Source organism: Papio anubis, chromosome 12 (genome assembly GCF_008728515.1).
Source record: "Papio anubis isolate 15944 chromosome 12, Panubis1.0, whole genome shotgun sequence".
Classification (NCBI taxonomy): domain Eukaryota; kingdom Metazoa; phylum Chordata; class Mammalia; order Primates; family Cercopithecidae; genus Papio; species Papio anubis.
The window spans coordinates 120,961,690-120,985,370 of record NC_044987.1 but is presented as its reverse complement, the minus strand read 5'-3'; the positions used below and the strand labels follow the sequence as shown (position 1 = coordinate 120,985,370).

The window sequence follows — 23,681 nt, the reverse complement described above, 5'->3', positions numbered from 1 at the left end:
GTTTTCTGTTCTGTTGAGTGATGATTGACACATGACATTGGTTTTGATATTTGAGCCTGTGCCCAGCTGCAGGTAGGTGGGGCAGGAGTCCTGAGTGAGCATCTCCCTCCTTAGTGACAGTCAGGGGGCACAGAGAATGGTGCCCAGACCAAGGTCAGGGCCTGGGCCAAATGTGCTCAGCACGTGGTGTGTGTGCTCAAGCGGCTCCTGCTGCGGAGGGCGGCATGAAGCCTGTTTACCTGTGTGCCTGCGTCTCTGGTGGCCCCTGCAAGGGTGGGGAAGTGGCAGGCAGGGTGAAATGGGGAAAAGCGGGCTCTCAGCTGCTCCTAGCAACCTCCGGGTCTGGGGAGAGAAGTGAGGAGGGGCCCAGAGCTGTTCCCAGAACTGCGCCTGTCTCCTGGTCACTCTTCTGGGGCTCTGTGCAGACCCTTGGCAGGGCCAGGCTACACAACACCCTCTACCACCTCCCCTTACTTCTTCCCCTAACCCCTCATTCCTCCACTCTCCTCTCCCCGCCCCTGCCTCCCCTCCATCCTCTCCTCTCCATCTCCCGGTCCCATCCCTTGCCCACACTGCCCCTCCTCGAGTTCAGAGTGGACACCTGTGCTGCCTGAGGGTCAGAGTGCCCACTCCAGCAGCCTGGATCCAAGCTGGAGAGGGCTGGAGCGGGCGAAGCCGGGCACCGGGCAGGCCTGCTGGTGGGCGGGGCATGGGCGGGTCCTTCGAGGGGAGGGGCGGGCTCGGCCAATGAGAGCTCAGAGACCGCAGCACGGGCGCTCCCGGAACCATTGCAAAGGACGAGTGCGGGAACTCAGAGCCAGAGGGGCGGTCCCTGTCCCAGGTCATCCCCCGAAAGGGCCCGGCCCGGGCTCACCCCGGAAGGACGGGTGCCGAGATCACCCGGGAGCGCTCACCCCACCGGCACCCGTGCCCAAGCCCGCCCCTGCGAAGGCAGGTACCCGAGCACACTCCGGCGAGGGCGGCCCCTGAGCCCCGAACCCCGAACCCCGAACTCCGGCGCAGTGTCGCGCCTCTGCCCAATGAGGTGCCCCTGACGTGCCTGCTGCGTCTGCCCTGCTCCCCCCAGCCTCCCCGCATCCTGGGATGGGGGAGGGCGCTGGGCGCAGCTCCCGGGACCTCAGTGGGTCTCCCCGCCCTGCCCCACCGGCCTGGGCTCCGTACCTCGGGGCCCAGATGTGCAGTCAGGTGTGAATGTGGCAAAATTTGAGAAAGGCCTCTGCAGCCGCAAAATCCAGTTCCCACCAGTTGGGGGCCAGGCGGGGAAGGGGGGGAAAGACAGCACTCCGCTGTGGGAGGTGAGGCAGAGCTACCCTGCCTGGGGAGCCTGGAAGGCTGAGCTGTGTCTCCCGTCTGCACTCCAAGACCATTCCAGAAGCCCCTTGGACCTCTGGCTGCTGGTCACGGGGGAAGGTGGACCTGCACTGTGAGAGCTGCACTGTGTTGAGGACAGGTGCAGCTACAGAGGCCTACAGAGGCCCCCCAGGCACAGGGACCCACATCAGCCCTCCCGCCAACAGAAGGTGCTGATGATTTGAGGTGGACCCAGCCACCACTCTGAGCCTCTGCCTCCCTCTAAAAGTGGGGCATGGTGCCTTCCATGGGGCAACGGGGCACTGAGCCTGGCCCACCTGCAGGGGTGGGGTGGAGCAGCGTGTCCCTGTCTCCCCTCCCATGGAGACTGTGTGGCTGGAGACCAGAGCTGTCAAAAATAGAGGAGGGGGCCCCTGATGTGTCCTCTAAAGTCCAGGTAGCGGAAGAGCTCCACTGGGAGGAGTCCTGCAGTGCTGTCCTCTCTTACAGGCAAGGCCAGGCGGGTGCTGCCTGGGACCCAGTGACTCAGCACCCCCGCCCAGATCAGCTGGACTTTTGCCCCTGCTCCACCAGCCTCCTGCTTGGATTTCTCCTGGGTCTCCCTGCTGTGCCCGTCCAGGATGCAGGGAGCTTGGGCTCCCAGGGACCAGGGCCAGTCCCCTGGCAGGATGAGCACTCTAGGCCGGTCCTCAGTCATCCTGCTCACCTACGTGCTGGCCGCCATAGAACTTACCTGCCTCTTCATGCAGTTCTCCGTCGTGCCAGTGAGTAACACACCCCAGCCCCTGCAGCCCCAGCCAGGGCTGTCCCGCTGTTCCTCCTGCCTTCCATCTGGGCTGTGGCAGAAAGTGGGGATAGGGGCTTCATGCTGCCAGGGTCCCTCCTGGTTGGGACCCCACGCCACACTTAAGCTGAGTAAGTTAAGGACTCTGCCTCTGGACCCCTGTCAGCACGTCGTGTGCTCCAGCTGCAGTGCCAGCCCTGGGAGAAGCCATGGGGAGGCACCCCACTTCCCTCCTGGGGGCAGCACCTCCTCAAACCATCCTAGCGCTGTTCCTCCTGCCTCTCAGCTGGCAGCCTTTGCCCTCTGGAGTCCCTGCCCCATGGGCTGTTCAATCTGATCTGGTTCTGGGCAGTTCACCCCTCAGAGAGGCTCTCCTTGCACCTGCCAGCAGCTTCTACCTCTCCCCTCCATCTTCTTGGGTCCCTGTTGTCCACTAAATGATCTGTGGCGGCAAATTGATCTCAAGCTTTTTCATGCAGGAGATAAAATGCTGTCTTATTTTATTATCTCTGTTGCCAAATGCGGAAACATTTCATTGGCAAATTCATGTTAGTTTAGTGTATCATTCAGTAGTCTACAGCACAGTGTGTGGCTCTGGAAGCTGTAATAGTAATGATTAAATTATATTCACCAAGTCTGGAGAGGCTTGGGAACAAAGTCTCACATCACCAAGAAGCTCAGGCAGAATCAGGGCCAAGCCCAGGCCTTCCTGCGTTTGCTTCTGGGAAGCCTGGCGTGGGCTTAGACACCTGCTGTCCTCCTCAGAGGGCTCTCCAGCCCTCAGAGCCTGGACCTGGGCATCTGGGTGGGAGTGGGGATGGGCCTTTGGCATGATTCCGGGCCTGGCAGAGGCTCCCAGCCCAAAGGTGAACCTAAGGATCCCTCCCGGCCGTGCCTCAGGAGCCCCGCCCACTCCTGCTAAATGGCTTGGGTCAAGCCCTGAATCTCCTCCCTACCAGTGGGGAAGGCTGGACAGGAGCCTTGGCTTTCTCATCATAAGATGGTAATAACAGTCCCTCCCTGTAGGGTTGGTGTGGGGAAGAGTGAATGAGAAGTCAGAACCCTTCCCACAGCTGGGTACGGAACACGGGTGGAGTAGCTTTGGCCGCCCATCGACTCTCGTAGGGTGTAACCCTGTGCTGAGTGCCCAGGAGCTGACCCTGATGTCAGAACCTGAAATACTGCAGAGTGTAAAAGTCCTCAATGGTCCATCCCCTCAGAGCTGGTGGTGTGCACACACAGGGGCTGCAGTGGGAAAGGGGCAAGGTCTTCCTCATATAAAAGGCAACCTTGGAGCAGGGCTGGAAGGAAGCAGGAGAGGCCCCGGGGCAGTAGAGAGACCAGAGTGGCCAGAGTGGACAGGTTGAGGCCAGAATAGGACCACACCCCACCTGCTGCTCAAAGAACTCTGGGCTGGTGATGGCCGTGGAGCAGGTGAGAGGTGGCTGGATTTTGCATATGTTGTCAATGGATTGCTGTGGGTGTGAGAGAAAGCAGGGCTCAGGGAGCGCTGAAGATTTCGGCCTGAGCCCATAAGGAAGGAGGCATGGACAGGAGGAGAGGCAGTCTTTGGGGAAAGATGGGAGCCCAGTTGGGAACGGGTTGAGTTTGAGATGATTTTAGACCTCAGTGGAGAGCCGAAGGGAGCTGGACACAAGGCAGTTCAGCACAGAGGCTCTGGGGCCCTGCAGCAAGTAGACGGTCATGGAGTGGGCTCCCCCAGAGGGCAGGGAGGCTGGAGGTCGGATGAGCTGGGGGAACTGGCAGTGGTGGCAGAGGGGCGGAGGACCCAGCACAGCCCAGAGCAGCAGACCATGGTGGAGGAGGGAAGAAGCCACCAAAGTAACTGTCACTCCAGTGGGAGGCATGCCAAAGCAGACCACTGGAAGCAGCAGTGTGGGGTCAATGGGGGCCTGGGGGAGAGGGGAGGCAGCAGGAGGCAGGGGCCTGCTCCAAGGGCTGGGAGAGAAGGAAAGAGATGGAAAGAGAGGAGGCTGCAAGGTGAAGCAGCTGCTCAGAGCTCTGCCCGCAAGTATGTGGGAGTAGCTGTAGGGGAGGGTCAAGAGAAGGCAAGAGAAGTAACAGGATGTGAGCTTGCTCCAATGGACATCCCCCAGAAGGGGATTGTGCAGAGAAACTGGGAGAGTGGAGCACTGGGAGCTTGCTCCAGTGGGCACCCCCACAGAAGGGGACTGTGCAGAGAAACAGGGAGAGAGGAGCATTGGGAGCCCTGCCCTTGAGGAGGCAAAAGGTTGACATGTGATGCAGGCAGGGAGGATGACTTGGGTAGGCGAGGACAGGTGGGCAGGCATGGGGATGAGAAGCTCAGCATCCTCTATGAACAGGCACTTCTCAAAAGAAGACCTTCATGCAGCCAACAGACACATGAAAAAATGCTCATCATCACTGGCCATCAGAGAAATGCAAATCAAAAGCACAACGAGATACCATCTCACACCAGTTAGAATGGCGATCATTAAAAAGTCAGGAAACAGCAGGTGCTGGAGAGGATGTGGAGAAATAGGAACACTTTTACACTCTTGGTGGGACTGTAAACTAGTTCAACCATTGTGGAAGACTGTGTGGGGATTCCTCAAGGATCTAGAACTGGAAATACCATTTGACCCAGGGATCCCATGACTGGGTATATACCCAAAGGATTATAAATCATGCTACTATAAAGACACATGCACACGTATGTTTATCATGGCACTATTTACAATAGCAAAGACTTGGAACCAACCCAAATGTCCATCAATGATAGACTGGATTAAGAAAATGTGGCACATTTAAACTATGGAATACTATGCAGCCATAAAAAGGATGAGTTCCTTTGTACACGGATAAAGCTGGAAACCATCATTCTGAGCAAACTATTGCAAGGACAGAAAGTCAAACACCACATGTTCTCACTCATAGGTGGGAATTGAACAATGAGATCACTTGGACACAGGAAGGGGAACACCACACACCGGGGCCTGTCGTGGGGTTGAGGGATGGGGGAGGGATAGCATTAGGAGATATACCTAATGTAAATGATGAGTTAATGGGTGCAGCACACCAACTTGGCACATGTATACATATGTAACAAACCTGCACGTTGTGTATATGTACCCTAGAACTTAAAATATAATTAAAAAAAGAAAAAAGAAAAAAAAAAGGGAGAGGCTCAGCATCCTCACACTAGCAGCGCAGGGGAGGGGAGGGATGGAGGAGGCAAAGGTTTACTAGGGGAATGTGGGGTGATTGTCAGGTCAAGCTCACAAACATAAGGGAGACCTGGCAGACGGGGACTTTCCCATCCTTGCGGGAGCAGGAATGGAGCTGAAGGAAGGACTCTGGGGTTAGGGGACGGAGGGGTTACTGACTGCCCTTGGGACTGAAGCGCATCGGGGAGAATTCGTGTGGACCAAGGGGGACAGTGGAAAGAAGGGGAGTGGGACCCCAAGACTGAGTTTAGGGAAAGGTCCAGGGTGGGGGGAGGGGGCAGTGTATTAGCATCTGGGGCTGCCGTAACAAAGTATCCAAAACCCTGGGGGCTTAGAGCAACAGAAGCCTATTGTCTCACAGTTTGGGAGGCCAGAAGTGTGAGATCAAGGCTCCTTCTGGAACCCACGGGGGAGGAGCCTTCCCAACTCTTCCAGCCCCTGGGAGCCCGGACATCCCTTGGCTTGTGGCCACATCACTCTGTCTTCCCATGGGTTTTCACAGCATCATCCCTCCGAGTGTGTCTGGGTCCCAAATTCTCCTCCTAATGAGGACACCGGTCACATTAGATCAGGGCCCCCCTCATGTCCTCACTGTGACCCGAGTAACTCTGTAAAGACCCCGTTTCCTAAGAATGTCACATTCTGAGGTTCTGGGGGTTAAGGCATATAAATTTGGGGGGTACACAATGAAGCCCATAATAAGTGACATCACTGGAAGGAGGGTTGGGAACTCAGAGGCAGGGGCAGGGGGAGGAGTGGCTGCAGGGGGGCCAAAGTCACAGAGAATTAGGGCAAGATAGAAGGGTGTCCCTGGGAGGAATGCTGTCACGGACCTACTCCTCCCGAGGGGCTGGGGGGCTGGAGCCTCACAGAGCAGACTGTCCTGCTGGGCAATAGGCCACCTCTTGGAGGTCACTTGGGGGCCTTGGGACAATCTGTTGCTGGCCAGGACAGTGCTGCTGGCTTCCCCACAAAGTTTTGAATGAATGAAGACAAAATGGTGGGGGTCAGGTGCCTCTCTGAGGCGTGCCCTGCAGAGGGGAAGGACCCTAGAGGCCACCATGAGCTCCCGCCTAGGAGAGGAGTAGCAAGGACCCTAAAGGCCACCACAGGCTTCCGCCTAGGAGAGGAGGAGCAGGGTCCCCCTGGGAAGGGCCCCTCGATAGTCGTACTGTGTAGTCAACAGAGCTCAGGCCCTTGGTCCCCTGCCACCCCCTGCCCATCCGGGAACCCCAGATTCCAGGCCCTGCAGTCTTTCCCAGCCCCTCCCTCTGGCTCCCTCCTGTGTTTCAGTACCTGTCTCGGAAACTGGGCCTGGATTCCATTGCCTTTGGCTACCTACAAACCACCTTTGGGGTGCTGCAGCTGCTGGGCGGTCCGGTGTTTGGCAGGTACAGTGTGTGTGTGTACAGGGGGCTCTCCCCACAATGACCCAGGCCCCTTCTCAGACGCCGTGGGCTCGGACTGGCCAGGTTCCCCGACCCCATACCAGACCCCCCTGGGATGATGGCACTTCTGGGTGCCAGGCCGGTGGGGGTGCAGAAGAACTTTGGCTCCCAGTAGGCTCCCTGGGTGTCCCACCCACGCCTTCCACTAATCCTGGCTGTGGCCACAGAGACAGTGTGATTGGCGAACACCTTGTGGCTGTAAGGGCCCATACATAGGCCTGCTGAGACCAGGCAGGAGGGACTTTGGGGGCCCCATACACCCTGGGTCTCAGTGCTGTGGGAACACTGAGCGTGGACGGGACGGGGACATCCTTCCACAAGCCACAGAGGACAGGGGAGCAAGGGAGACATAATGGGAGTTGCCTCTTCAGAGCAACCGGTAGGCGGAAATGAAGGGTTCCGCAGGCAGCAGACCGGCAGAGGTCTGAGGGTTTCCAGTGGCTCAGAACAGGAAGGAGAAAGGCTCTGCTTTCTCAGACCCAACCTGGGAAACACTTCCTGTAAAACACCGGCCCATCCCTCGGTCCTCTGGGATTCCACCATTTATTTTTACACGGAGTTGGTCTTTGTGCCCTGGGTCAGACTCCCAGCTCAGTGAAGCTGTCTGCACACAGCCCCACTGGGACGCTGGGGAAACTGAGGCCCTGAGAGGAGGGAGGCCTCCCAGCAGCCGCCCAGGCGTCCCGGCCGTCCATCCCCATCCGCACTCCAGCCTCCCTGGTCAGCGCCGCTTGGGCAGCCCCTGGACGGGGTGAAGGGGAGACGTGACTGCCTCCGTGAGGGTCTGACCCGCCCCTTGGACCCCAGGTTCGCAGACCAGCGCGGGGCGCGGGCGGCGCTCACGCTCTCTTTCCTGGCTGCCTTGGCGCTCTACCTGCTCCTGGCAGCCGCCTCCAGCCCGGCCCTGCCCGGGGTCTACCTGCTCTTCGCCTCGCGACTGCCCGGAGCGCTCATGCACACGCTGCCAGGTAGGGCCTGGGGACTGGGGGCCAGGTGGGGCCAGGTAGGGGCAGCCTGCGGAGGACCCAGGACACCGCCAGGGAGGTCTGCGTGCGTGCGGGGTCTGGCCCTAAGGGCCGGACAGGGGTGGGGGCGACGTGGGGCGAGGCTTGTGGAAGGGCAGGTCAGGGGTGGAAAGGGCTTGGGAAGGTGGGTGGGGAAGGGGCCCACCGAGGGGCTTTCCCTGCTCAGCTCCCCCGCCCCGTCCCCAGCTGCCCAGATGGTCATCACGGATCTGTCTGCACCAGAGGAGCGGCCTGCGGCCCTGGGCCGGCTCGGCCTCTGCTTCGGCGTCGGTGTCATCCTCGGCTCCCTGCTGGGCGGGACCCTGGTCTCCGCGTACGGGTGAGTGGCGGGGGCCCGGGACAGAGGCTGCGGGTCAGGACGCCAGCGGCTGAGTCGGCCCCGCCCCCTCTCGGCCTCGGTTTCCCCTTTTGCTCGTCGGGCGGGCTGGGCTGGGAACCCGCGGGGGCACGAGTGGCCACGTGATGTCGCTAAAGGGGACACCTGGCTCCGCGCTAGGCCTAGGCCTGACCTCCCGAGCTGGCCCTGGATGGGGACAGGTGATGTCTCAGTGCTGTCCGGGGCTCGACTGAGTGCGAAGCTGTCCACGCACAGCGCCATTGGGACGCTGGGGAAACTGAGGCCCTGAGAGGAGGGAGGCCTCCCAGCAGCCTCCTGCTGGGGACAGGAGCACCCGGGGACCGGGATGCTATGGCAGCGGGGCTGAGCTGTTGGACAGTGCCCAGAGTGGAGAGTCCAGGGGGCGCCCAGGCGGGCAGCGGGAGGATGGGGGGATGCCAGGCTTCCCATTTGCCTCCTGACGGTCCCTTGCTAGCTGTCCCTGGAGGCTGCGAGGGTGGCCCAGGGAGGGTGCCCCCGGGAGGGGGACCACAGCAGGGACTCTGGTGGGATAAGGAGGATCCATGGATCTGCTGCCTCCTTCTGGGAGCTCTTCCTGACTCAGTTTCCTCAGCTCTGAAACGTAAATCCTGATAGTAGCGGCATGGTCCTGGGACAGTAGATGAAGTCACAACTGTGCCCTGCCCCCAGCTTTGTATTATACACCCGGGGTCTCCCAGGCCCTGCGCCAGCTGGCGACCCCCACCCTCTGCTGGCCTGTGAGTTTCCCTGAGGCTCCATTCTGGAGTGGAGTCTTTCTGGCATCTGAACCCCCCTCACATTGGAGATGCCCCTTGGCATGAGGCAGGCACTTCTGTGGACAGCTGGCTCTCCAGTCCTGGATGAACTGATCGCAGTTCCCAGGCCAGGCACCCCCAGGACCTCGAGACAAACCCTAACAATGGTGGAGGCCACTGGGCACTGGCGCAGCCCCAGGGATCAGCGCCGGGAGGGCACAGTGGTCTTGTTAGCACACTTCCTTCTCCGGAGGGCTCTAGGGCTGTGCTGCAGGCCTTGTGTGAGCCCCTGAACGTTCTCCCAGCATTTTCATTAGAGCCTGGGCTGGGGACTGGTGGCTGCTGATGGCTGTGAGCAGGAGGTGGAGTAGGGTGGGGTGGGCAGTTTGTCCGAACACCTAAACATTGCCCCCAGGACTCTGGTTCTAGCATACAGTAGCAGACAACACAGGCTGGGTCCCTGGGATGAATGGAATGTGGTAGGAATTCCCGTAACATCAGGCTGAGCTACATGGAGCAAAAAGTCACAAAGCAGAACGGGGGGCTCAATGGATGGGGTCACTAGGGACTGTCCGAGGAGGTGGCATCTGAGTCGAGGCCTGAAGCAGGTGAAGGAGGCAAAGAAACCACAGTACAGAGGCCCTGAGTGTGGAAGCCAGGGGGCCGTGTGGCTGGAGGGAGGGAGGAGGGGCAGGCACCAGGCCAGGGTGCCCTGGGTGGCACAGCAGGGGTGAGAATGGGGGGTGAGCACCCCTGTAGGTAAGGCAGCCATTGTGCCGGCCCAGGTGGGGGAGGATGGTGGCCGGACTAGAGGTGATGGTGGTGAGAGAAAGCAGAGGGCAGATTCTGGCTTGGTTCTGCCAGTGGGTGGGATGTGGGTGTGAACTCAAGATGGCAGTGTCAAGGCTGTGCCTGACCGTGGGGAGACTGGCAGCCTTGTGCAGAGGCCCAAGCAGCCTGGGGCACCACTGGGATTTGGGTCTTGTTCGGGCCCAGCCTGGGTGCCTGTCGGGCACTCCAGGGAGCTACTGAGTAGGCACCCAGATAAGGGGGAGAAACGGGATGCATCTTCAAGTATGGATGACTTGGAGCCCTGCGCCCCCCAGCACTTCATGTTTTGGGGCTGGGAGGCGAGGAGGGAGCATGTCCTGGGAGCCAAGGGTCACAGGATTTGTGGGGGTCAGGGACCCGTGCCTCTACCACTGGTGGCCAAGGAAGCCACAGTGGCCCAGCATCTGCAGCAGGGAGGCCATCCCAGTTCTGAGCACCACCCACCCCCCACGCCAGTGCCAGCTGCAGAAGCCTCATGCAATAGACGGGTCAAGGGAAATGGGGAGACAGGAAAGGGGTTCGGGAAGTCGTGCTGTAAACGAGGGCAGAGATGGGTCCAGGAGGCTATGCTTAGGGCGGGAGGAGCCATGGGGAGGCGTCCCGGGGAGAGGGAGGGGCTGATGTGGGAGTCAAGCACATTGCTGGTAGGGTGTCCCTGGAGGATGGGGCTTAGGGCACTTGCGTGGGCAGCTGTGGTGGGACAGCAGGGACCACTCCCCCTGGAGCCAGGGGGCTGGCAGCTGTGAGGCATGGGGAGCCGGCACTACCCAGGGCCTGCCTCTCCAGGGTGGCCGGGGCGAGGAAGGGCGTGAGAAGGGCATGGGGAGGAGCGCTGGGCCCCAGCAGGTGGCTGAGCTGGGCGGCCGCCCTCCCAGGGTGCTGCCCACCCCGGGGACTCTGCCGCCTCAGGGCCCAGCCGCCTGCTGCCACCTCCTTCCCTGGCCAGCCTTCCTCACCCATTAAGTGGGCCCTCCCCTGCCCTTACCCACAAGGATGCTGGGAGGGTCTGAGCTCGCTCAGGCGGTGAGTGTGGCCATGATGCTGGAGAGCTCAGCATGCACGCCTTCTGCAGGCCCAGCTACCAGGCCACAGGTCCCCTCCTGTCCTCACCTGCCCTTTCCCCCATCCCAGCTGCTGACCCAGAAGACACTACTCATGTCCCTCTCCCTCCCAGTAGCTGCCAAGACGGCCTCTACCTCTGCCCACACCTGCCAGAACATTCCATTCGCTTCACTGCCTCCATTCATCCCAAGCTCTGAGGCGCTTTACAACCTTGATGGTTCATAACCAGACCAGCTGCGACATTTCCTTTGATGAGCGGGGTAACTGAGGCCCAGGAGATGGTGAGGCTCCCTCCATGGAGCTCCCCAGTCCCCGTCCAAGGGCCAGGCAGTGTGGGACTCCCTCAGGGTCCTCATACCACGCCCAAGACATGGGGTGCTGCTTGGGCCCTGTAGCACGAGCTGGCTGCCCAGAGTGGTGGTGACACGGGAGGGCTGCGGGGGTGAGCTTGTGGCTGGTACTCTGCCTTCGTCCAACCCATATGGGGTGAGGGAGGCCCACACCTCCTCCTTGGGGGCTCACCAAAGGCAGTGGGGCCAGGTGCTGGCCAGGCTTCAAGGCCTGGTGCCCCATGGCAAGGGCCAGCCCCCTGGCCCTCTTGGTCCGGCAGCCCTGACGCCCCCAGCCTGCTCTGGCTCCTGGCCTAGTGCAGGACAGGAGTCTGGTGCAGCTGTGAACACCCCCTGCCTTGCAGCCTTCCTGTTTTTCCTTAATGGAAACCGAGGCAGGATGTGCATGGGATCTCCCTCCCTGCCCACCCACCTATGTATCCTATTCCCCTGAAAGGCCCCAGTGCTGCCTCATCCACACCCACCTGGGCAGCAGGTGGGAGGAGGAAGTGGACTTGGCACCCACAGGCTGCGGGGGCGGGCACTGGTATAACTGGTTTGGCCCAGCCTCCAGAGCCCAGGGCTGAGAGGCCAGGCTGGCCTGGGGAGGGACCCGGGACCTGAGTCACTGCACACACGCTGGGTGGGGGGTGGCTCTGTGACTCATATTCTGAGCCCATCCTCTCAGCCTGGGGAGGGATGGGGAGAGGCCGTAGAGTCCTATCCCGAGCCAGACAGCAGGGAGTTTGCCTTCTCTGGGTGGACAGGCAGCCATCAGGGCAATGCCTATGGGGGTGCCAGGGCCCTGTGGGCAGGACACCACTGCCCAGCTGAGAAAAAATGAGAAGCCAGGGGCACCGGAGCTCAGAGGGGCAGGAGGGGGTGGGAGGGGAAGTGAGCAGCACCCCATATGACACAGGGCACCCCAAATGCTGAGCAGAGGCTGAGGAGTGCAGGGTGTTTGTAACAGGGCACCTGCCGTACAGGGAAGAAGCTCTTGGGGGCAGGTAGACACAGGGCAGGGGCTGGCAGGCAGCTGAGGGGGCAGCAGGATATGGGGGATCCGGGCCCGCTCCCACCCCAGCCAGGTGACTCAGCCACTGCCTTAGTCCGTGTGCCTCCCAGTGCCCAGGACACTCCGGTTCTTTCTGTTCTTCCCGCAGCAGGGAGGGAACAGGCCCCGCTGAGATGGTTCTGGCCCAGCCATCCCTCAGGACAGCCCTGGTGAGCAGTGGGCCGGACAGGCCTCCTGCTGCGCCTGTGAGTCACTCCAGTCTCAGAGCCCATTTGGGGCAGGAGGGAGCTTGTGGTTTGGTTGGAGTGCTATGTGTTTGGAGAATGGGAGGACCAGGTACTGGGAGACACAAGGACTGGGAAGGGTCTGGCCAGAGGGGCCTTTAGGACCTTCTGGGGCACCCTGGAAGCCAGAGGGCAACTGAGTTAGCAGTGGTGTGGCAAGATGTTCTTTTTGAAACATGGTTCTAACTGCAGCGTCCTGGGGCATGGGTGACTTCTCCCGGCCCTGGGCTGGACATCCAGGGACGCTCTGTACGCCCCCCTGCCCCGTCCTCTTATGAGCTAGGTGTCCCGTGAAGCCAGGTCCCAGCTGATCCAGCCTTGGCCCCACCTGTGGGTTTGCTCCTGGCAGCAGAATGACCTGGGCATATGTTGTTGCCTTGTGTGTCCCCTCTCAGAGCCTCAGAGCAAGGTGAGGCTTGATGAGGGCTTGTCACTGTAGACCACACAGGAGTCCAGACTTCACCAGAGGTTCCTGGAGACACGGCTGAAAGCCAGCTCCACCCCCTGCTGTCTGGGCAGCATCAGGTGTGGGCTGCGGTTGGTGGGCGGGATGCAGGTGGACTGGGCCCCGCAGGTCCAGAGGGGCCCCAGAACAGGAGAGTGAGGGGCAGTGGCAGCTGTGAGCCCAGCCCATATTTGCATATAAAGAAAGGAGGTCACCTAGCAGGTGAGCGGCAGAGAAGGGACAGAGGCTCTGGGTCCCCTGAGTCCTGTCCAGTGTCCTTTCAGCAGCATCTATGTGTCCGGATAAACACTCCTGTAATACATTCAACCGAAAGAGGAGGGGGCGACAGACAACTTAACCTGTCCCCATCTTGCTGGTCGTGGCTCCATTGATAAAAGTGTTGGATGCACCCCGGTGCCCCTGCATCTGGCAGATCGGGGTGAGGTTGAGGGGGACTGAGCAGGAGGGACTGACTGCACTGTGCTCAGGGTGCTGTGGGATGCCCAGGCTGTCCGGCGTGCAGAGGCCCCAGGGTTGAGGACAACATGCTGGATTTCCTTCCCACTCCCGTTTCCCTCCCGGCAGTTTGTTTGTGGGGAGCAGGAGAGAGCTCTGACTGGGGAAGGACAGCCTGCCTCTCCCCCAGCAGCCACCTGCAGCCCCCAGCACAGTTGCGGCCCTGACTCCCTCCCTCCTGGGGCCCTCCAGGGTCCCCCAGTCCCAGGCTCTCCTGTTCCCCACAGCAGCACTGGCCTTTGGTTTGCCCACCACCACTCGAGGGCCTGGATCCCTGCCACCACGCCTTGCTTGTCACCAGCCTCCTAAAATAGCCATCGAAGTGGTGCCTCTGCTCCTGTGTACTTCTGGGGCATCTGGCAAAGAAGGCAGGTTTTGCCCCTGCCCAGCCAGACCCTGAGCTGTGACATGCAGGACTCTGAGGCCAGGATCCCAAAGAAAGGGCCCTTCTCTCTGGGGCTGGCCACAGGGGTCAGGTGTCCCTCCCAGCTGGAGGGACAAGCTGTGGGGCCCTAGCCCACCCCTGCCCCTTCCCTGGCATTTTCCCAAAGGAAGGGCCCATTCTTGCAGAAACCCAGCAGCCAGAAAGCCCGAGTAGGTGACGTCCTGGGCCGTGGGTGCTGCAGGGGTCAGAGCTGCCCTGATGGATTGGCAGGGGCAGCAGCACAGGCCGGGTGGATGTGCCGGCCCACCCCAAACTGATGTGAGCTCAGGGGTCCTGCCTGAGAAATGAGGGGTGGCCAATGCCCAGACTCTCTGGACCCAGAGGTGGCCCCACTGACGGTCCTAGTCAGTGTGGCACCAAGTCCCTTCCTTGCTCTGGCAAACAGGTGCATGTCAATGCATGTGTACAAGTTTGCATGTGTGCATGTGCGTGTGTGCCTGTATGTGTGCGTGTGCACGTGTGTGTATGTGTGCGTGTGTGCATATGTGTGCATGTGTGCATATGTGCATGTGTGTGCATGTGCACGTGTGTATGTGTGCATGTGTGCATGTGTGTATGTGTGCATGTGTGCATATGTGCGTGTGCACGTGTGTGCGCGTGTGTGCATGTGTGTATGTGTGCATGTGTGCATATGTGCATGTGTGTGCATGTGCACGTGTGTGTGTGCGTGTGCACGTGTGTGTATGTGCACGTGTGTGTGTGTGTGCGTGTGTGCATATGTGCATGCACGTGTGGCTGTGGTGAAGGGGGGCAGAGGAAAGTCCTTTCTTTGAACTCCTTGGTGGGGACACGGTGGCCTATGGCTGGCCTTGTTTTCGGGTGCAAGGGCATCTTCCAGGATCCTGACCCCTCCTGGTGTCTGTGCCCTGAGGCCCTGGCCAGGGCAGATTTGGAGGCTCTGTTGAGGTTGGGGCAGAACTTGTGCTGCCTGTGTGACCGGCTCACACATCTCTCCGATCATCGGATGATCACTGCGGTCTCCATGCAGGGTCCCACCCCGGCCCACCTGCCCTCAGGGGCCAGATTCTAGCCAACTGGTAAAGTGAGTCCTTCTCAGATGGCATGCTGTCTGGGAAGGAAGGCTGGGGCCTCACCAAGAGGGGCCCTTACAGGCTGTATAGGAGTTTGCTCAGCTGCTGAGAGGAAGGCTGTGGCAGTCCGGCACAGGCCGGGAGGCCTTACAAGAGCTCAGTAGGAAGCCCCGATTTCCTCCTGTCTCTCCTGAGGGGAGGGGGCTGGCTCAGCCCACAGGAGGCAATGGTGACAGTCGGAACAGCCAGCTCCACGTGCCTGTGTTCCCAGGTGACAAAGTCTGCTGGTTCCTTCCAGGAGAATCACAGGCCGAGTTTCCAGGTGGGGACTCATGGCAGGGAAGCTGATAGCAGAGCCAGAGTCATCGACCTTAGTAGTGGCCCAGGCAAGTGGGAAGGTGGCAAAGCAGCCTGAGGGGCACATCTGCAGCTTTGCAAGGCTCTGGGATCCCAGCCCAAAGCCCCCACCAGGTCCAGCATGCCCCACCCACTCTGGAAAGTGGGGAGGGGTCTGACAGGAGGGGAGGTGATTTCTGAGGGCCCGCTGAGTGCCAGGCCCACCGGTGCCCACGCTGGGGAGGCAGCATGGCCATCCCCGTGACACAGCACAGGTGCCGAGGTCTCGGAGAGCCCCTCCCAAGGGCACGCAGACCAGGCTGGCCCTTTGGAGCCCCTCCTGACCTTGACCAGCCAGGGAGCTGCTGTCCCTGGGAGGATCTGCTGCCTGCTACCCACAGGGGCTGCCGGGGCCTGCATGGTGTGGTGAGGGTCAGGGATAGTGAGCGCCCTACCCGTTCCTTCATCCATCACCTAATAAATGTGCTCTGAGGGTCCCAGTCCCCGCTTTTTGGGCCACAGACTGTGGAGATGTGGGAGTCAGGTTTAAGCTATTTTAGTGTGACTGAAGGCGCAGGTTGGGGGATGTGGCTGGGGCGCCTGGGCCCTGGGACCCGCGCCCTGTGCAGCCAAAACTGTTGCCCGCAGGATTCAGTGCCCGGCCATCCTGGCTGCCCTGGCCACCCTCCTGGGAGCTATCCTCAGCTTCACCTGCATCCCCGCCAGCACCAAAGGGACCAAAACTGACACTCAGACTCCATCACCAGGTAAGCCCCGCCTGGTAAACCCTGCCCAGATGCTGGGTCTATGGGTGGCACTGGCTAGGCCTACATGCTCCAGCCAAGGGGCACAGGGGCCTGAGGGGAAATCTGGGGGCTACTCACACCCTCCTGCCTTCCTTGAACCCCTCCCAGCTGCTGACATCATAGGAGCCAAGTGAGGTGTGGTCATGAAGAAGTGGAAGTGGGGCTCCGGCAAGCAGGGAGGCCCAGAGAGCGGGGAGGCCCAGACAGGGAAGGCATTAGGAGGGGAGGCTCAGAGAGGCCTGGGGAGGACCAGGAGGGACCCCCAACAGGGTGGGTGGATCAGTAAGGCTTCCAAGGCTCTGAGTGTCCAGGGAGAGGTGAGGGTTCTGCCCGAAGGGCACTGATTGGTGGAGGGCAGAGGATGGTCAGGCTGGTCCCACGAGGAGAGGCCAAGGCTCCTCAGAGAGGCTCCCCTGAAGGCTGGCCCCCTGCTGAACCCAGCCCCTGAGTGCCAGGCACGTGGCAGGACCCATGCCTCGGTGCCTAGGGACTAAGAGTTCAGCCTGGGACGGAGGGACCCACCTGGGGTCATCCTGGGACAGGAGGCTGTGATGGAATTAACCTAGAAAGTCCAGGGGGAGGGCCAGGTGGAGCTCGGCCTGTGGCAAACACAGCAGAGCCAGAGAGGCAGGAGCCCCTGGGGAAATAGCGAGGAAGAATGCGGTGAGCCGGGCTGGGGACCCGCGGCTCTGTACTCGAAGGTGTCCAGTTGGCCAGGCCACCGCGGTGACTTGTGGCCACAGAGAGGGGCGCAGCATTGCCATTGTCTTCCTCTGGGCTGGTGGCCTGGTCATGCTCGGCCCCAGGCCCCAGGCCAGGACCATACAGGAAGCAGCTATTGGTCCCTTGTTCAGGGACTGCCACAGGCCTGCACCCCTGCAAGCCCAGGTTGAGGCCAGGCTACCTGCATGCAGAGAATGCTTTTCCTGAGTGCCTCTGGGGATTCAGGGGGCCCTTAGAAATGCGTGGCAGTATGCTGAGGGGCGGTGCCCACCTCGGGGCTGGGAGCATCACCAGCTCCCATTCCCACAAGTGAGTGGCACTGAAGCCAAGGAAGGAAGCTCTACCCAGGGGGACACAACAGGAGCCTAGGAGCGGCGAGGCCTGCAGCTGGGTGAGGGGTGGGCATTGGGACAATGGCCTCTCCGTGCCAGGTGGCCCCCGGGCCAGTGTGTTTGACATGAAGGCCATCGCCTCCCTGCTGCGGCTGCCAGGTGTCCCGAGGATCTTCCTGGTCAAGGTGGCCTCCAACTTCCCCACAGGTGAGTCCCAACTACTGCCCCGACGGCGGCCAGAGCCTGGCAGAGTTCCAGCTGCGGCCAGGGCCTAGCCCTTCCTCTAGCCCGTGTCCCACAGGTCCACGCAGATGTGGTAGAGCAGGCGGGAGCAGGAGGAAGGCAGAAAAGGGTCTTTCCCGCCTCCTTCCAGCCCCTCCACACTGTGCAGCTGCACATCCCAGGGAGGGTCCCCACAGGCAGAGGGCCTGGCTCGCAGCCATGCATCCCTGCATGCTCCTCAGCTCTTCACCCTCCTACCCTGTGGCCCCACGTGCTCTGCAGACAGCCTGAGATGCAGGGACAGCAAGTCTGAGTGTCAACACCACCTTCTGAAGCATGCTGGCCCAGCAGACCCTAGGCTGTCACAGACCACAGATAGGATAGCGAGCCATGGACAAGCCCAGGAGCAGCCCTGTCCCTCAGAAGCCCGGCCTGGGCTCCTCTAACTGGGATGCCAGGAAGCAGGATGGAGAACAGGCCCTCAGCACTCTGACTGGCCCCAGCCTCTGTCCCACCCAGCCCACCCAGGCCAGCTCTGTTGGTTCTCAAAACTGGAACCCAAGTTACTAACCTCAGTAACAGGCCCTTTGAGGGCATGTTTTTTGAGACCACTGCCCAGGCTGCTGTGCAGTGGCATGATCTCAGCTCACTGCAGGCTCCACCTCACAGCCTCAAGCAATCCTCCTATCTCAGCCTCCCGAACAGCTGTGACTACAGGCATGCGCCACCACCCTCAGCTAATTTAACTGTTTGTAGAGACAGGGTCTCACTATGTTTTCCAGGCTGGTCCCAAACTCCTGGCCTCAATCAGTCCTCCCTCCTTGGCCTCCCAAAGTGCTGGGATTGCAGACGTGACTTTGAGGGCTGTTATAATAGACAGCCATAGTGGGTCTTGGGGCCAAATCCTCCCGCATGGTCAGCCCTGGGTCCCTCCCTTCCAGCACCTTCCCGCTCACAGTCCAGAGCTTAGCAACTGCATGGGAGGCATTTCCCACACCAGGGATCCGGCAGAATCCCAGGGAAGGGTCTCATTGGTCCGGCTGGCATCACAGGCCCCTCCCTGAACCAGTCACCGGCCAGGACCCAGACACCCTGATTGGCCAGGCTGCTGAGGTGGGAGGGAGGTGGGCGCCAAGGCCAGGGTGTGGGGGTGCTCACCCCGTTCCCCTGCCCCGGCTCAGGGCTCTTCACGGTCATGTTCTCCATCATCTCCATGGACTTCTTCCAGCTGGAGGCTGCCCAAGCTGGCTACCTCATGTCCTTCTTCGGACTCCTCCAGATGGTGAGTGGACACACAGGGCCTGCTGGGGGGCACGGCAGGGGTCTCCCGTGGGGCAGGCCTCTGAGAGTAGAGGCTCCTCCCCGGTGGAGGCTGGCGAGCCCTTGGCCTCCCATCTGGTACATGTCAGGGCCCACAGGGAACCAGGCATACAGGCCAGGGAGGCAGAGCCAGCTGCAGTGGTGGGCACGCTGTGAGGACAGTGGACTCTGGCCTCTGATGGGCAGCCAGCTGGGTCTGTGGCAGCCCACCTGCCCACCAGCTGTGTGACCACAGCAAGTCTCCCAACCGCTCCATATCTGTCCCATGAGGCCAAAGTGCTCGCCTTGCAGGGTCCTTGGCAGATGAAATGACCTAACATGGCAAAGTGCTTAGAGCAGTGTGGGCCCCTTTGGAGGTCCCACAGGAGCAAGATGCCAGCCCTCAGAGGCCACGCTGTCATGGAAGAATGCCCTGAAACCCTGGCAGCTCCGATGCGGCAGGTGTCCCGTCTGCCCCCGAAAAACCGCTCAGTTACCAGGCCAGGGCGAGCCACCTCCACCGCCAGCTCCTCTGGGCATCTGGACCAGACCCTGGGGTGGTGGGGACAGGTGATGACGTGCCGCCACCCGGGATGGCCGCCTGACAGCCAGAGCATGGGGCGGGGGCTATTCTGGGACCCACCGGGGTGGGGACAGGGGCTTTCGGCCTCTCCGGAAGCCTGTGGCATTCCTGGCACCTCCAAGTCATCTGCTCTTCAGCCTCTGGACCCAGGACTAGACTAGTGCTAAAATAGCTGCTCCTGGGAGGGGCTAGACCCCCACCGTGGGCAGGGAGGGCCTCGGTTTTGTGGGCCAGGAGGAGCCACCCTGGCAGGGTAAAAAGAGATAAACAGAAAAACAACAACAGCAACAATAATAGTAACAATCCGGGGCTGGTGCCATGGGGCCTGTTCTGAACAGGCTGCGCCCAGCTCACTGCAGGGAAGGATACTTAGCCAGACCCTGGCTGAAGTCTGCAGCTGGGCTGAACACTGCAGTCATTAGCCTGTGTTGTGGGGCACTTGGGCCTGCCATGGCTGCAGTAGGGCCCCTGCCTGAGACAGAGCTGGGGTGGTGACCAACACCATCGGGACACCCTCGCAGGAACTGGGCCTGGTGAACTGCCCAGGAACGGGGAAGCAGTGGGGTGAGGCCTGGGGACCCTGACACAGGCTGAGCGCAGGAGAGGAGGCTGAGGAGGGGAGGGAGAGGCCGGCAGAGTAGCCCCCAGGCCCCACGTCCGGCCAGGGACAGGCTTGTTAGCTCCAGGTTCATGTCATAACCTGCAGGGCTCCTAAGTTTAAGCTTTTTAAAACTTATTGGGTAAATTGAGACGCAACACAAATAGGCTTCTGGCCTTGGTGTCTGAGTCCTGGCTTGAGGTCCTTCACAGCACTCACCGTGAGCTACTCCTAAGCACATTGCACGAAGTGAAACTTGCCAGCTCTTCCTTTTAAAAACGTGTTAAAATCCCCAAAAACCCTAAGATAAAGCAAGTGTGAAGGTAAGATTTTTAAACCATTTATGATTCCGTTGGAAGCAATTTCTGTTCTGCCGGGCAGGAAGTGGGGAGAGTGACTGGTGCCCTGCAGAGGTGCTGCAGGCTGGGCCTGCCCTGCAGGCAGATACTGAGCCCAGGAACTCCTCCAGCGGGGGCCACCCCTGCACTCCCAGGTGCTTTGGCCCAGCACACCTTGCTCGGTGGAGGAGCTGAGATGACCTAACAGGGAGCCTCGCCCTGGCCTGGGAGCAGCCTGCGGCCGAGCCTGTCCCACTGGGTCCATCCCTGGTGTCCCTGGTGTGGGCCTTTCCTTCCTCCCTGTGGAGAGGAGCCCCATCTCCTCAGGGACCTCAGACCCATCCTGACACAGTCACTGCTGGCAGGGTGGGGAGAGACCCCGGGGCTTGCAGATGCTGAGGGGCCTTCTCTGCAGAGGGGCCCTGGCCACCAAAGGCCAGTCTGGAGGTCCCCTGCTTGGGGGGCTGGCCACAGTCCAGACGCCCCTCCCTCGCCTCTCCCATATCCACTTCTACCCTCTCTGTCTGGTCTAGGTGACCCAGGGCCTGGTCATCGGACAGCTGAGCAGCCACTTCTCGGAGGAGGCGCTGCTCCGGGCCAGCGTGCTGGCCTTCATCGCAGTGGGACTGGCCATGGTGAGGGCTCCTCGCTTTGGGCCCCTCACCTGACCCTCTCACTGGGCAAGGCCACTTGGGCAGTGCCATCTGTGCTTGAGCCCCTGGGGCCGCCTCCACCCCTCCACACCCACCCAGGGCCAGCTCTTCAGCAGGGGCAGCAGTCAGGGTGGAGAGGGACAGGTAAGACCCCAGAGAGGAGCCTGGTCCCGTGAGGCCCCCACTCAGCTCAGCCCCGCCTGCCGTCCCAGGCCTGGATGTCCAGCGTCTTCCATTTCTGCCTCCTGGTGCCTGGCCTGGTGTTCAGCCTCTGCACACTCAACGTAGTCACCGACAGCATGCTGACCAAGGCCGTCTCCGCCTCGGACACAGGTGAGCTGTGGCCCGCTGGTGGGGCAGCCTCCTCCAGGAAGCCCTAGGAGCTACCTAGTGGGGCTGGGGTGGGCAGCCTAAGGTCTGTGTGGGGTGGGTAGGGTGGGAGGCCTGGGGTCTGTGTGGGGTGGGTGGAGTGTGTGGAGTCGGGGGCCTGGGGTCTGTGTGGGGTGGGTAAGGCGCACAACCTGGGTCCTGCATGAGACTCCTGCTCTACCACCTAGTCCAGCTGAGGGCAGGCCAGGGGCCTGGGAGGGGGTTGCCCGGAGGTGGCCGTTGGCTTGGCCCTGAGAAGCACCTAAGGGCCTTGCCTGCCAGACCTGGAGGCTCCAGGGACTTCTGGGCCCTCCCCCAGCATGGAGGCGGGCACACAAGTGCTCAGGAGCCTCCTGAAGGAATGAGTGAGTGAATGAATGCACAGCAGTAATTAAACCCAGGAAGCCCCTAGGTCACTGCGGGGACACAGGTACCCCAGACATAGATCCCCCAGCCCCCACTTCGGACCCAGCTTTCTTTCTTGAGGCCTAAGAAAGCCCCTCAAGCAGACTGAGGGTGCCCTGGGCCCAATGGTACCCAGGCTCCTGCCCCACCCCAGGCACAGTGTGGCTACACACTAGCCAGTGCCGGGGGCTCCTGTGGGCTGGTTGAGGTCAAAGGAGTCAGGGAGTCATTTGCAGTACTGGAGATTCTTCCAGGACTCCCCAGCAGCAGAGCCAGGAAGCTCAGGGCACACATCTGACTCTCCATGCACTTGCCTGTCTGGGAGGCAGCAGACCGAGGTCTAGAGGCCCGGATGTGGCCGGGCTGCAAAGGACAGGCCTCTTCTCAGGACTGCCTGGGAACCTCTAAGGCCTTCCAGGACTGTGACTCCACGGTGCATGGGCTGATGCGGGCTGAACCAGGAGGGCTTCCTGGAGGAGGTTGGGCAGCACTTTGGAGTGGCCAGGAGGAGGGCACAGGAGAGGAAGGCCTGGGGAGATAAGGACCAGGTCTGGCTGGGAAGAGGCCCCTGGAGGCTGAGGGAGACCCGGCCCAGGCCACTGGGCCACATCATGCACAGACACCACCCCTGGCCTGGAAGGAGCCAGCACCTGGTTCCCAGCAGCAGCCTGGAAACCCAGCGACAGAGGGGGCAGAGGACAGAAGGGGCAGGAACTGCACCCTGTGTCTGCAGAAGAGGTTGCTCTGGTGCAGCAGGCAAGGCTGCTCTTAATGATCCTCCACACTGGGTCCTGAGCCCAGGTGGGGCCTGGCCAGCTCCTCATCACAGCTGACCAGCCCCGGGATTTCCAACTCCAGGAGACCTGGGCTCTGAAGTCCCTGGAGCCAGAGACCCTCTGGGCACCGGACCAGAGGCAGAGAGTGTCCTCCCAGCTGGAGGCCTGGGCTCCGTTCAGTGAATGCTGCCCCCATGTTGCCTGAGTGTTGACAACAGCCACAGATAGTGCCCATGTGCCTGTCCATGCTGGGGGTCGCTGGCCAGAGGGGTGTGGAGATGGGGTGTCAGGGACAGAGCAGGCTGTTGCGCAGGTGTGGGCTGTCCGGGGAGCCTGGGAAGCGGCTCAGTCTTGCTGGGGCTGCAGGAGGGGCAGGTGGAGGGGCTCTGCATGGGCTCCCGAAGCCCCTGTGGGAGGAGTTCCTGGAGTAGTGGGAGCTCCGCAGGGGGGCGGCTGGAGGAGGGGCTGATGGCCAGGAGGGGCTATGGGGGTGGGGTGTCATGCCCACTCTGAACTCAAGCCCCAACAGTGTCTCACAGGCCAGGCTTAGCCTCCCCACTGCATCACCAGCCCTCGGTGGTGGCAGGCACCCTGGGAAAGAGCCGTGAGAGCCAGCTCCCTGACACCCTGGGCTGGAGGTTCCGGGCCCCAGGCACAGATGCCATCTCCCTTGGCAGGCCTGGCAGGGCGGGGCCTGCTGCGGTGACCTGTGGCCCCATTCCCAGGCTCCTCCTGTGCTTGAAAACTTTCTGGAGCAGGGAAGAGACTCAGCCCAGTGCCCCGGGAAGCACCCTGTGCAGCCCCCTGCATGGCTGAGAGGTCCTCGGGGAATGGCCCAGTGGGTGGAGAGAGCTGCGTTTGCTCCAAAGGCCGGACAGGTGGCAGGGAGTGGGGGACTGGAGATTAGAAGCCAGCAGGTGGAAAGGAGGGGTGTTTGGGGGAGTATTTCACCAGACTATGCAAGGTGCAGACTGCACCGTGAGGTTGGGATGGGTCAGGAGAGATGAGAGGTCATGGCTGTGTCCAGGAAGTGGGCAGCCGGCCCAGGGAGCTGCCCAGGGCCTGACTACCCCCATGCAACCCCCAGGGGCCATGCTGGGCCTCTGTGCCTCTGTGCAGCCACTGCTCCGAACGCTGGGGCCCACCGTCGGCGGCTTCCTGTACCGCAGCTTTGGCGTCCCTATCTTCGGCCACGTGCAAGTTGCTATCAATGTCCTTGTCCTTCTGGTCCTCTGGAGGAAACCTATGCCCCAGAGGAAGGACAAAGTCCGGTGACTGCTGCCCAGACACAGACTGGCAATAAACTCCTACTAAATCCCTCCAACCTCTTCCGGTCTGGTTTCTGCAGGCTGTCGCATGGTCTGCCTGTGTC

The 23,681-nt window shown here is 61.2% G+C and overlaps 1 protein-coding gene across 1 annotated transcript; it reads left to right on the top strand.

The window, feature by feature from the left end:
* The first annotated feature begins 787 nt into the window (after positions 1-787).
* On the top strand, positions 788-23,633 carry SLC22A18 (solute carrier family 22 member 18). The gene is made up of 11 exons (XM_021925410.2): positions 788-955; positions 1,822-2,096; positions 6,619-6,716; positions 7,581-7,741; positions 7,985-8,117; positions 15,854-15,972; positions 17,166-17,273; positions 18,470-18,570; positions 20,640-20,741; positions 20,972-21,092; positions 23,397-23,633. The coding sequence occupies exons 2-11, from the start codon at positions 1,953-1,955 to the stop codon at positions 23,582-23,584; spliced, it is 1,275 nt and encodes a 424-aa protein (XP_021781102.2). The 5' UTR covers positions 788-955; positions 1,822-1,952; the 3' UTR covers positions 23,585-23,633.
* The last annotated feature ends 48 nt before the right edge of the window (positions 23,634-23,681 follow it).

Coding starts and splice junctions, on each gene's coding strand:
- SLC22A18 (XM_021925410.2), top strand. CDS start 1,953: ATGCAGGGAGCTTGGGCTCCCAGGGACCAGGGCCAGTCCCCTGGCAGG. Junction 6,717..7,580: donor GGCGGTCCGGTGTTTGGCAG/GTACAGTGTGTG, acceptor CTTGGACCCCAG/GTTCGCAGACCAGCGCGGGG. Junction 21,093..23,396: donor CGTCTCCGCCTCGGACACAG/GTGAGCTGTGGC, acceptor TGCAACCCCCAG/GGGCCATGCTGGGCCTCTGT.